The sequence below is a fragment of the Portunus trituberculatus genome, chromosome 48 (assembly GCF_017591435.1).
Source record: "Portunus trituberculatus isolate SZX2019 chromosome 48, ASM1759143v1, whole genome shotgun sequence".
Lineage (NCBI taxonomy): Eukaryota > Metazoa > Arthropoda > Malacostraca > Decapoda > Portunidae > Portunus > Portunus trituberculatus.
In genome coordinates, this window is record NC_059302.1 from 6,995,612 (window position 1) to 7,010,343 (window position 14,732).

Here is a 14,732-nt window from a genome sequence, read left to right on the forward strand (position 1 = left end):
AGGGGCTACTGCCAGTTGCTTCAGACAGCTGTGTTTCGGTGAGGAAAAGATGAGGTTTAGTAGAGGAGAGGTGGTGTTCTACAGATAGAAAATTAGATCTAGGAATGCAAATGTTGCAAAATTTAGTGAAGAAAAAGTCGAGGGAGGTGTTAAGACATTTTAGGTCACCACAGAGAGAGCATTCCAATCTGGAAACATTTCTGGTGCCCTTCCCAGAAGGAGACTCCGAGGATGGATTTGGAGTCACCATTTTGTATTTCAAGTTTTAAGTGAAGGGTGTGTGTGTGTGTGGTAAGTGCATGTAGTTTTGTGTGAAGAGAGAGAGTTGTCTTTAAGAGTGCAGGCTGTGACTGCCGCCTAGTGTTATGAGACACAAAAGGAAACATTCAGTGAGATCATGACTAGCTTTAATGAAAGGTTCATGGCACCCTCTGAACTATAGTCTGTCTGTATTGATTATCTCAGAGCAAACCGTGTGTTCGGTTGGCAGCCCTGCCTCACCTCTGCTCTCACTCAGCCCCGCTGAGATGCAGATTGTGTCGTTAGTCTCGTTACTGAGTAAAGTGAATAAATATAAATGTTTGTGTCGTTACTGAGTAAAGTGAATAAATATAAATGTTTGTTAATGAATCTGTGTCTCAGCGGGGCTGAGCGAGAGCAGAGGTGAGGCAGGGCTGCCAACCGAACACATGGTTTGCTCTGAGATAATAAAAACGGACAGACTATAGTGCTATTAGATCTCGCTGGGAGTAAACTATTGTTTCAGTAGGTGTCTACTACCTCCTCCTGATGCCCAAAGCCAGCACAGAGGTGATTAACTTTGCCAGATCATTTTTATGTAGAGATCTAAAAATATCACCCTCAGTGTTAATCTGGTCTCAATAAAGTAGTGGCTGTTGTCAGCCTCAAGTACCATTCAACATTACTACTATGGAGTGCAGTAAGATGGGAAGAAAAAAAAAAATATTATAAATAAAAAATATAAATAAATGGCACTTATGCAGCAATATAATTCCTGCACTTTGTGAAGACAAGGTGAAAAAAGGAAATGGTACAAGGACTCCTTACATAAAAGGAATTAAAAAGTGTCTCGTGTATTGATTTTACGTAAACTGCAAGAAAAGTCAGATTTACAAACTACAAAAACATTTGCAAAGATTCATGAATTTCCACAAATTTATTCTTTTCTTTATAAGCATCTGGTTTGACACTCCATAAGCAGAGAAATTGCTGAAACAACACAGTCTGTCTTCCATCCCAATGACAGTTTATTTCCCTAGATACATGTATGGTTAGATGTGTTGAGAGAACAAATGAGATCAAAGCACATAATTCAATGCAGTAAACACATACCAGTAACTTCTTGAATCATGGGCCTGGCAGTGTTATAGTTCCACACCTCTATCTTGGCAGTTTCCAAGGTCCAAACTGAAAAAAAATGAACACAAACACCAGGTGTTAGTCAGTGGTGTTTGCTTCTGATGTTATCAGTGCTCTTTTCCTCTTCCTGATGTTACATGGTAACAGTCTCTAACAAATAGTGTTCAACTGTGTGGACACACCCTAAGAGTAAACATCAGTTTGTGTAACAAGAAGGGACACTAATAGATATTAATATCAGAAAAACATTATATAGATTACCTATTTCTTAATCTTTAAGATGAAGATACACAATTACAAAGCAAATTTGTTCTTTTTCTTAACTTTTACAACTAATTATCTTTATTCTTTGTTATTTTCATTTTATTTTTTCCTTTTCTTAAAAAACAAATGTCTTTTCTATTATACCTATGTATTTTGGACTAAAAATTGAATGTGAGGCCATTTCTTCATTTTCATTCCTTTCATGTTTCATATGACATCTTTTCCAAATCATCAACTCTTGACATGAAAGTGAGTTCTCAAAGATTGACATCCATCCCTCATGTCACATACTTTAAAGCACTAAGTTTTGTATTTTTCTTAAATAACAGGAGGCATTTATTACAACAACCACTGATTTGATACATTTCTGAAAGCAGAAAAAAATTACTTGGAATTATGATGTCATCATAATTCCACCATAATAAGACTTACTATTTTGTTGCACTATTTTTCTGATGTTACTTTCATTTAATTGATCTATATTTCCTATCTTCTGAGCATCTTTTTTCTATATTACTTACGGTTATTCTTTTTTACAATTGGTACATTTAGTTTATATTAACCTTAGTTTTAATTTAAGGTTGGATTAGATTTAAGTAATTCTTGGTAAGTTTATGATTAAGCTTTCATAATGAATTGACCTTTCAAATTTAATAAATTTTACTTTGTGACACACCCCAATAGAAGTAGATGTAAGGTAAATCAATTAAGAAAAAGAGATCAGATGTTTGAAAGAAATGTTTATTTCAGTAAAAACTAAACTGCAATATTTCTTAAATCCTCATTTATTGTAAGGATTAAATTGTGAAACTACAAGTCAAAAGTGGTTAGTGACTGAAAGCTGAAATTGCTGTTGTATAAGGACAGCTTTTCTTTCTTGATTGCTGAGCAAAATTTATATAACAGATTATAAAGAAAACAAATGTTTCATTGCAGATATGGATAACAGTGTTGTGGAGAAGGAAGTTTGCATTGGTATCATTACTCAGATTGACCTTCTAACATGCATAACAAAACACCAAAGGGACCAGAAGGAAACAACTGAAAAGGAATAAAATATCATAGATTTTTACTGCATTTGGTATTCTATTTTTATTGCCATATGTTTGTAAGGGTCAGCACATTATAAGCATTGTCATTTTACACTTGATGTTAATGTTGAAATAAAGGTCATGCATTATATTATTGATAACAAACTTTGTGTTATTAGAAAACCTGTGTGTGTTTGCATGTCTGTGTATTTTTACTTAGCTGTGTTGTACAGGAAAAGAGCTATGCTCATGCTGTCCTGTCTCCATATCAATAAGTATCTAGCTTAGCTTTAAATATATCTATATTCTTTGCTTGAATCACCATTTCATCTTGATTGTTCCACATTTCTATGTTTCTATTCAGGAGGCTATTTGTTTTGACATCTGTTCTACAAGTTGTCTTCTTTAATATTTCATGCTGTGTCCTCTTGTGTCTCTACAGTCCCACATAAACAAGCCTGTATGTCCACATTGTCCTTTCCCTTCCAAGTCCTGTATTAAGCAATCAGGTTCACTGGATCGTAAATTTAGGCCCCGTCCACAAGAGCGAGCTTTGCTCAGTAAACTTTGGCTCATTGTGGGTAAGCCTGTCATGTGCATTTATGCTGCTATTCAAAACAACGTTGACTGGGACTGGGCAGTCATAGCCTGGCAATGACAGAGAGGATCCAGAGGTGTATAAAAATATAGATCAAACATGGAAGAAAAACATCAGTCTTGGTGGCACACGAGAATTAACAGGTCATGGGGCCTGCTGCACACTGTCAGTTTGTGCGTTCTAGTAGCACCTTCATGCCGCACCCACTGCCTGACCTTGACAAGCAACAGCAAAGCCTAAATATTTACTTTGCTAACCATTACAGAAAACCTATTCAAAGCTTTGCTAATTTTTTTTTCATTTCTGGTGTCATACTGATCAAAGCTTACCTATGTAGACAAGACCTCAGTCAGTACTATGTTTAGCAACTTATTTTCTCATGATTCTTCATCCCCTTCCATGGTTCATTTTTCCAAGAGAATTCTTTACTGTTACAGTCTCCAATAAGTGATATCTTTTAAAATCTTTAGACAGTTGCCAATATCTCTTAGCATTATCTTGTTATCCTTATTCCTTGCATTGGTTTTTCGTGGGACATATGCTACTGTAAAATCTCTTTCCTTCTATTTGCTCTTTTTAAAATTTTTTTACTGTGATTACTTCAGCCATACCTTTTCATTTTTCTACATCTTCCAGATATATTCAGTGTCAGTAGCATCACCAGGGCCAGTCCGTGGCATAGGCAGTACTATAGACAAATGCTAAGAGCACTGTCCATCCAGAGGGTGCCACAGATGTGGGAAGGAAAAAAATGTAACTTCCACTATTCTTAAAACTAGTTCGCAATGTGTCTTAATATGGAGATAATAAGCCCATATTAATTTAACTGCATAGCAAAGTCTATTAGCTAAATAGAAATAATAATAATAATATGTTACTTTCCTAAGATCCCCCCTCCCTCGACTAATTAAACTGTACCTGCAACCGGGGGAGGGGGGTTGTAGTTTTTTGACGTGACCACAAAGCAAGATCAAAAACAATGTCAAAACGTCCCAAACTGTCTGGTGCCCAGGGGAGGGAAAAAAAAAAAAAAAAAAAAAAAAACAAGACAAAGCTATTTATATTGTATTTCATATATTCATTTCATATTTTTCTATTATTTCTTACTAATTTGTTCTATGTATCTTGTTTGGGCAATTGCTTTCTTTAAATAAAAGAATGTTCGAGATAAAGCTATTTAGTTTCTTGTGAGTACGTACACCAGCAGTGAAATTTATTGTGATGTAAGAAGGGCGGCACCTAAACTCTAGCCAGAGCGCCAAATTGGTTAGGGCCTGTATATCACTCCTCCTCTCTTATTATACCTAGATTTTGTCCACACATCATAATTACCACCTGCAATTCTTATATTTTCTGGTTCATTCAGTTTTATGCAACACTCGTGAGATCTGACAGGTTAATCGCAATGTAGTCATTTAACTCACACAATGTTGATATTAGTCCTTTGATATTTATGTATGCTACTGAACATTTAACTTATTTTTCTTTCATTATCTATCAACCTTTTATTTTTAACCTTCTTGTAGAAATTGTTTTTCTTTTCTGATCTGTTTGCATTTTTCCTTGGCCTCACTTATCAATTCATTTTCTTGAGGCTCTTTATTTTGTTCACGTCCATCTTTATCCAAACTATTTCAATATTATTCTGTCTCGTCCAGTCTTTATCCATGTGATATTTTCTCCAATGCAGTTGTTTCTTACGCTCTAGATTTGATTGTTAATGGTCTTGTGGTAAAAATTTACTACCCAGCCTTGGCCAAATATGGTCGCTTGTCTCCTTAGACCTTTTTTTTTTTTTTTTCTTTTTATGAAATGCCAAACTTGATCTCTTTCGGTTTCCCAACAAACTAGACAAAAGCAAACTTAATCTAACCTAACCTATTATAACACTGTTAGGTTTACTTTTTCTGTATTTTAAGACTCCACGATCTCTAAAATTTCTTATTTCTTTCTCTGTGTGTGTGTATTCACCTAGTTGTAATTTCCACAGGGCCTGGGTATCATACTCGTGTGGCCCCTTCTCCATATCTACACACATCCAACTTTCCTTTAAAACTATGCACACTCCTCGCTGACACCACCTCCTCACTCAGACTATTCCACACCTCCACACATCTGTGGGAAAATATATTTCTTCACACCTTTCAAGCATATCCCCTTGGCTATCTTTTTATTATGCGATCTCGTAGTTCTATTTAAATTTTCTTCTCTCAACATCATTTGCTCATTATCCACTTCATCCAAACCGCTCAACAGTATTAAATCTCCTCTTTCTCTTCTTTGTGTGTGTGTAATTTTCTTCGGTAAGTGACCACACTTGTTGACTCTTGAATGATCGTAACCCTGCCTTGAGAACTTACTGAGAGCTTTGAACTAATAAAGGCATTCCAAAGTACGGTTCATCACAAAAAAAAAAAAAAAAAATAGAAAGCTTACTAAACTACCAATGATCATACTTAAATCTAAATGTTATTACGATACAATATAGCTGCATAAACATGAATATTGTCTCTTACCTTGCTTGATTAAGGACTCGCATAGCCAGTTGCCACTTCACAGTGTTGTTCTGTTCTTACATCGAGGTTGTTTGCCGTCCACGATAACTCTGAGGTGTGTTGGCAACCTAAGTATTTTCATGTCATTTGCATCAGGGTTACACAACAGTCCAAGAGTCTTGTACTAAACTACAGGCAACAGGGACTAATCGTGAACTCCATCCGCAGTCTTAACACTACACTCCACTACTGACAGCATAGTACGCAGTACTACTACGTCAGAGTAGGTCTCATTTCGCTTCAATGTTCTCAATCGTTCGGTCGGGACCTCGAAGACTGTTTCATTACTATCTATCCTGAAAGAAACATTACATTGTTTGTCATTACTCAAATATGCTTATTGAAAAAAGCAGGATTCATATATTTTGGTTATACAAAAGACGACTGCTCCGTCCTGCCTTACAAATACCACATGAATTGCCAATCTAACAATATTTACCTGCGCGCCCCATCAACACCCATAAATAATAGTCAGTATTCAGTTGTCTTCTTGTCAATAAATGCATGAATAACTTTGGGGTCATTCTAAAAGTGTACTTTCGTGGGCAAAACGCATGAGAACAATGAATTCAAATTAGCAAACAAAACAGGAAAAAAAAAAAAAAAAAAAAACAAGACAAAAGAAATAGGGGAAGGTGGGGTACGACGAACCACGTACTTAACAAAATATTGAGTCTTGAAACCACACTTATATGATTTTTGGGGGTTTGTGGGTTTGTTGTAGTGCTTTGGGATGTTACCTTCGACCAGGGTCACGGTTTCTGAAGGAAAACAGTGAAGCACAAGAATTTACAAAATAATATTTTTTCTTGGGCCAAAAATAAAATGATGGGGTAAGACGGACTCCCAGGGATCCATCTTACCCCGCAAGCTGAGCATGAAAAAAAAAAAAATCCTTATTGGCATAAAGCACAGATAAAAAAAAAAAAAAAAAACTTCCTCGTCATCATCATAACTCTTCACAATGCTCACCAGGCAGATTTATTGGTACAAATAAAATTAAAAATTATCATCTATCTCTGCACAACTTAATGACATAAATTACACAAAAACCTCTTCCTGAACATCATCATCATCATCATCTGTCCCTGCACATTGTTCATGAGCCCAGCTTTTGCAATTAGCACAACAAACCCACTCTTCCCCTCTCATGGGGTCCATCTTACCCCATTAATAAACATTAAAATATCGAAATGTTTACCAAAGTATCTATGTTTACTATGCCAATTTATGGCATCTATATATCATGTATACACTCATGGGCATGTATAACATAAATACTAAATCATTATGATAATTATTTCAATATAAAACAAACAGTACGTGTCTTGTGCTTATAACACCAGCACTGCATGAAATGACAAATATTTTCCTCTGAAGCGCAAGAGAAACTTAGCTTGTCTACTGGTAGTGATGGCGTCATTGTGGGGCGACGTGAAGGACATCTAAGAGTAAAATTTTGAAACGCCCTTCATGCTTGGATTTAGAAAGGGGTTCCGTCTTACCACATGGGTCCGTCTTAAGGTACGTTTTGCTTGGGGCGATTATCCACCTTCCCCTAGTTGCCGGGAAGTAGCAAACTACGCCTCTCCCAATTTAGAACCTTATATTGAATTAGAGGCCTACTACATTCTCTTCCTTGAGGGCTCCCTTCATTATCGGCTTCGAAATGGCTCGGTTGGTTAGATTTGATGAATTGAAGCTTCTTTGTTTAGTGAAGTGGTGAAATGTGCCGTCTCCTCCTCATCCTCTTTTACCTTAATTGGGCAGTATAAAAAATTTGTTTGGGCCCTCTCTGGCCTTGATTCTCGGAAGGCTTACGGTCCGGATGGAGTCCCTCCTGTTGTTCTCAAAAACTGTGCTTCCGAACTCGCTCACTGCCTGGTCAAACTCTTTCATCTGTGTCTCTCTACTTCTATTTATCCTTCTTGCTGGAAGTTTGCCCACATTCAACCTGTCCCTAAAAAAGGTGACCACTCCAATCCTTCTAACTACCGCCCTATAGCTTTGATTTCCTGCCTTTCTAAAGCCTTTGAGTCTATCCTTAATAGGAAGATAATGAGGCATCTATCAGCTCACAACCTTCTCTCTGATTGCCAGTATGGTTTCCGTAAAGGCAGATCTACTGGTGATCTTCTTACTTTCCTAACTGAATCTTGGTCATCCTCTTTAGGGACTTCGGTGAAACCTTTGCTGTCGGCCTTGACATATCGAAAGCCTTCGATAGAGTCTGGCACAAATCTTTAATTTCTAAACTACCCTCCTACGGATTCTATCCTTCTCTCTGTACCTTCATCTCCAGTTTCCTTTCCGATCGTTCTATTGCTGCTGTAGTAGACGGTCACTGTTCTTCCCTAAAACTATCAACAGTGGTGTTCCACAGGGTTCTGTCCTATCACCCACTCTCTTTCTATTATTCATCAATGATCTCCTAAATCTGACTCAATGCCCTATCCACTCCTATGCTGATGATACCACCCTGCATTATTCAACAGCGTTCAACAGACGCCCAACCCAACAACAATTAAATGACTCAAGGCGAGATGCTATGGGACGCCTAACTTCTGATCTTTCACTTGTTTCTGATTGGGGCAGAGAAAACCTGGTTTTGTTCAATGCCTCAAAACTCAATTTCTACAACTATCTACTCGACATAACCTTCCAGACAACTATCCTCTCTTCTTCAATAACACTCAACTTCCCTCTCCTCTACATTAAACACACTCGGTCTATCCTTCACTAAAAATCTAAACTGGAAATTTCACATCTCTACTCTTGCTAAATCAGCTTCCAAGAAGTTAGGTGTCCTATGGCGTCTTCGTCCATTTTTCTCCCTCCCAGCTGCTTGCTCTGTACAAGGGCCTTATCCGCCCGTGTATGGAGTATGGCTCTCATGTCTGGGGGATCCACACACAGCTTTACTAAACAAGGTGGAATCTAAAGCTTTTCGTCTTATCAACTCTTCTCCTCTAACTGACTGTCTTGATTCTTTAAGTCACCGCCGCAATGTTGCATCTTTATCTGTCTTCTACCGCTGTTTTCATGCTGTCTGCTCTTCTGAACTTGCTAACTGCATGCCTTCCCCTCCTGCGGCCTCGCTGCACAAGACTCTCTACTTCTTCTCATCCCTATTCTGTCCATCTTCCTAATGCAAGAGTTAACCAGTATCTTCACTCCTTCATTCCCTACACTGGTAAACTCTGGAACTCTCTACCTGTGTCTGTATTTCCACCTGCCTATGACTTAAACTCTTTCAAAAGAGGAGTGTCAAGACACCTCTTACGTTAACTGGACCCTCCTTTTAGATTTTTTTGTTTTTTCTCTTTATACTATTCCTCTTAACAGGGCCTGGCAACCAGCGGGATTTTTTTTTTTCCAACTTTGATTTCCCTTGGCCAGTGCCCTTGTAATGTAAAAAAAAAAAAAAAATATATATATATATATATATATATATATATATATATATATATATATATATGAGAGAGAGAGAGAGAGAGAGAGAGAGAGAGAGAGAAATTATTTTTCGTTTCATTCTTTTTTAACCATTTGATATATATATATATATATATATATATATATATATATATATATATATATATATATATATATATATATTTATATGTAAATTCTTTCCAATCTTGATTTTAGCGTTTCTCCATTACTTCAGTTACTCGTGATGAAGGCAGAAAGGAAGGGATCAGAAAGGAGACGATGTATTAAATATATTAGAAAGGAAGGAAGGAAGAAAGGAAGAATGAAGGGGAAGAAAGAAAGAAAGGGTGTGTGACTTGCGTATTAGAGGGAGGAAGGAAGAAAAATGTGAAAATATGAGAGAGAGAGAGAGAGAGAGAGAGAGAGAGAGAGAGAATGTATTCAGATATAAAATAAATAAGAATAATTAATCTCTTATCTCCCTCCGTTCTTTAGCAATCATCTTTACTGAGAAAATACCTGGTAAACAAAATTAACGGCAGCCCCTTTCACTCCTTTTCCGCAATTAAAAAAAAAAAAAAAAAAAATGCCCTGGACTCTCTCTCTCTCTCTCTCTCTCTGAATCTTTATCATACCACTCTTTCTCCTGCTTGTCATAACATCCTTTTCTTCATTTTTTTTGTCATCTCTTTTCTTTTCACATAACAAAACATGAGAAAATGTGGGAAGTTAGCCCATCAAGCAGACACGAGGCAGTCCTTGTAACACACCGATCCATTTCCATCCATCATCTCCATTTAAAATTCCGTGATAATGCAAGATTAACAATCTGAAGAGAGTATTACATTCATTTACAATTACTTGAGAACCAATTACTTACTATTACTTACACACACACACACACACACACACACAAAGATAGTGCCGGAAATAAAGGACCTAACATAATGAAGAAAGGATGAAGGAAATGGGACTGCCAACCTTACAATATAAAAGAGAAAGAGAGGACCTAATAACATTGTATAAAATAATCAATGGCATTGAAAAGATAGAAAACCAAGACCTGGTGTTTGTGACAGAGGAAGCTACAAGCAGACATGAAAAGATCAGAATGAGGCAGTGTATGAAGGATATTGGAAAATAGAGTTCTCCACACAGAACAGTGGAAAAATGGAATGCATTGAATGGTGAAATTGTTACAACACATAATGTGCATAGCTTTAAAGATAAATGTAGATGTGGAGACAGGACACTATAGTATGAGCCCCACTCCAATTCTGTACAATACAACTAGGTAAATACAACTAGCTAAATACACACGAACTTCTCACACCCAAATGTAGATCGCTGGAACTATTTCAACACAATAATAATAATAATAATAATAATAATAATAATAATAATAATGACATAAATAAATAACAAATAAATAACAATAATAATAATCACAATAACATACAACCGCCGTATGTTGCAAGTAGTACAGGCTAAAATGAAATATACTGTCATGCTTGGTCATTATATTTTGTACATAACAGTTAACAGTAAACATAGTATACCACCATGAGGCCTGCAACTATATACAAAACCAGCTTGATAACAGGATTAAACACAAAACACAATAATCTGTATGTACTTACTAACTAACAAATATTTATATGTAAAATAATAATGATAATAATAATAAAAATAATAATAATAATAATAATAATAATAATAATAATAATGTAATGGTAAATGTACAATATGATATATGACAATAATGTGGTATGAGTGCAGTCTTAACAATTATCAGTATCACAATGAAGCCATGGCTGAAGAGATGTGGTAGAAGTAGTAGCATATCAAGTGGACATCAAAACTGCACACACATTCAAGTCTGGAACTGAGCCATTTTCCAGTGTATATATATATATATATATATATATATATATATATATATATATATATATATATATATATATATATATATATATATATATATATATATACAAAGATAGGTATGAATAAGAAAACAATGGAATTTGACAAAATGGGAGACACTCCGTAATCATGATTTTTTCTGTTATTACAATAAAAATGGCTGAAACTTGAGCATTTGCCTTGACTGGTTTCTGGTGCCATTATGTTCGTAGTTACAGAGAAACAACAGTTAAATAATGATTTTGTAAATTACACAAACCACTTGTAATAAGTTGATACAAAATTTCTGGCTTCTTGACTCTATAATCCAGCATAATATACATAATCTATGTACCTACATACACAATATTATTTTGTAGAACAAAATCAATGAGAACAAGTCATGAAACTGGATGGCTTGAGGCAGCAATGGATTTCCTTCCTATAAATTAATAGATATGTATGACAGGAAAGTTCACCTGGTTGTAGTTCACATAATGGTGATAAAGAAGCAGTATTATTTCATCAGATATCATCATGCCTACTATATGGGAATAGCAAAACAAAGAGGTCACAAGAGGCAAGCAATAGCTGAAAATCTTAACCACTTAACATTTCATAATGAGACATTTTAAGTATACAACTATATTTTTGACTTCTAAATCTTTAGTGAAAGTCATACAATGCACATATGCTAAGAAACATCAAAACTGCTTCACTCTGGACCTCAGTGGTTTTAGTGGAGATGGTTGACTTAACATAACTGAGCCAGCAACTCTGATGTGGTGTGATTGCTTGAACATAATCAAAATGCAACTGGAGAAAAACATTTATGAGCTACAATAGTACAATATCTAATTAAAGAATTATTCAGTGTTCACTCACGTCCAACATTATTCTTTATCAAACGCTGGGAGAGGGCAAAGAAAAATATTACAGTATAATAGTTTACAAATATTTCAAATTTGTTACATAGATACATTTGGTCCCTCACCCTCTTCTCTGACCTTACTCATCATCACAGTCCTCACCCCTGTTCACTTCATGTTTACTTATATATATATATATATATATATATATATATATATATATATATATATATATATATATATATATATATATATATATATAATTACTTGAAAATTGAATGACACCACCTGAAACTAGTAACTCATAACTACAGACTTATTATTCAATTTCCGAGTCTCCTAAATCCTTCTCGAAAGTTAATAATCCACTTTTCATGATGAAATTTTTATGATGATTATTATAAATGATAGGACTTGTTTCAATTTCAAATTGAAAAAACAAACAAACCATGACCTAAGTTAAATAAGGTTTCTTCCTAGCTTATTTAAAAGTGATACATAATAATAATAATAGTAATAATAATAATAATAATAATAATAATAATAGTAATAATAATAATAATAATAATAATAATAATAATAATAATAATAATAATAATAATAATAATAATAATAATAATAATAATAATAATAATAATAATAATAAACAATAATAATAATAATAATAATAATAATAATAATAATAATAATAATAAAAATAATAATAAATAATAATAATGATAAGTTATAATAACAATGTCAAGATGTTTTCTTTGTTAAAAAAACAAACTATACATATAACATGCATGAATCTGCTCTTCATGTAAAATCCTAGTAATAAATAATCAGTCAGTATATTTGTTATCTTTATAAGACACAAGATCAAACTCATCTTAACCCTTAAAAGGAAACGCTCAATTTCACTCACACTAATTTTATCCTGGCTCCATTTGGACCCACTAAAAAAAAAAAAAAAAAAAAAAAAAAAAAAAAAAATATATATATATATATATATATATATATATATATATATATATATATATATATATATATATATATATATATATATATATATATGGATCAACTTTATTGAGTTATACTTGATCAGATTTGAAAAAAAGGCATCTTGTAGAACAATGAAAGAATACAAATTCATGTTCATATTTAATTTTCATTATTACTTAAGAAAATATTGAAAAAAATAATGACTGCCGTTTAGCATATAAATATTTTTTTTGGGGGAAAGAAAAGTAAAAAAAAAAAAATTGAATATTTTCAAACTAAAATGGTCGCTCTTTGTAAGAAATAGTGTATAATTCCTAATGTGCTTCCCTACTGGAGTGCTCTGACCAAATGAAAATGAACTATTTTTGTTTCTCATTTTGATAAATAAACAGGTAAATAAACAAACAAACAGAACCTGCATACCCACAACATGGTTCATCATGATAACTTTTGCTTGAACTTATTACTAAAACCATTATTTCAAAGTTATTCATAAATTATATGCTCTCCATCCCAATTGTGGTGTTCTGAACAAAAGAAAGGCAATTCCTGAAAATGTGATTTCCTATAAATAACCAAGTCTGCTGTAACTGGCTAATAGGCTTCAGTGAATATTATTTCACCAGCAAGATCTATAGTTTCCTCAGCCAACAGCTGCTGTAATCTCTCATCAGACCATTCACAGGGATGCGACATGTCAAATTTATCTAAAAAAGAAACCAGAAGAAAAATAGTAATAACTATTACACACGTGTAGAACTAGAGAATAACTGTAGCAGAACTATTATTAAAAGCCAGAGAACATATTTAACATGAGTTAAAGGTAAAGCCCTGTATATCATATATACAGGCCTATAAACAATGTTTTCCCACCTACATATGTTCACAAGTCAATATTTCACAAACGGACTTAGTGGGTCCACCTGGCATCACAGCCTTTACTTAGAAGGAAAGAGCATCGCCAGTGAGGAGCCCATCTGCCCTCCTCTAGAAATGATGACCAACAGACACTCAACTCAGACCCATAGACCTTGGAGACAGGTGTGCGTGAAAAATGGCATTTTTTTTTTTTTCAAAACCACTAACTAGTGACTCCATGTGAAGTCACGTTCCTGTTTAAGGGTTAAACTTTATTTTAGTTAATTATGTCCTGAATGAAACTAGGAGATGCATGTATAGTTACCATGATATATAAACTGGTGACATAAATATTGAAAAATGTACCAGGTTAAAACTTACAAAATACATTTACGTAAAAATATATAAATGCTTTCTTCCTAAATATGGCATATACAAATAGGAGCTAAGGAAATTACTAAGTCATGTACATACATGAGTAAGACCCAAAGTGGAAACGCATGCCCATTTATGGTTCTTGACTAGAATATTTACTTTATGCTGATATAAAATATATGTTGCTTTTGGTTATATGTATATGAAAAATATTTACAATTAATAAGTCACCAGAGTGAAGATTTTTCTTTATTCTTATTCCATGAACATGCATCAAATCTAAATCTAAATCACTTTAGGCAATAATTTCATACAACAAAGTTTTTCTTGAAATGTTTGCAGATCAATGACCTGTACCAGATTTGCATAAAGGCCTCTCATAGCTTCACTGTTATAAATCAAATATTATTGCTATCAATACCTAAAAACCTCCAACATTAATGATATTGCACTGATTGTAAATGCTAACTGCTGGAGGCTTCAA

At 34.2% G+C, this 14,732-nt stretch overlaps 1 protein-coding gene and 1 long non-coding RNA gene across 11 annotated transcripts in view; one reads left to right on the plus strand and one right to left on the minus strand.

The window, feature by feature from the left end:
• The window catches only part of LOC123498546 (cystathionine beta-synthase-like), a 44,850-nt gene extending 42,010 nt beyond the window's left edge, over positions 1-2,840 (plus strand). For all 10 annotated transcript variants that reach the window (XM_045245737.1, XM_045245740.1, XM_045245741.1 and 7 more), the window contains one exon: positions 2,581-2,840. In XM_045245737.1, coding sequence (XP_045101672.1) covers positions 2,581-2,699 — 119 coding nt within the window. In that variant the 3' untranslated portion in view covers positions 2,700-2,840. The remainder of the gene's footprint in view (positions 1-2,580) is intronic.
• LOC123498549 lies at positions 698-7,719 on the minus strand. Its single transcript, XR_006672709.1, has 3 exons — positions 7,334-7,719; positions 5,790-6,124; positions 698-1,428 (listed from the first exon to the last, which is right to left on the minus strand). It is a non-coding gene; the product is annotated as an uncharacterized LOC123498549 (long non-coding RNA).
• Positions 7,720-14,732: the final 7,013 nt, after the last annotated feature.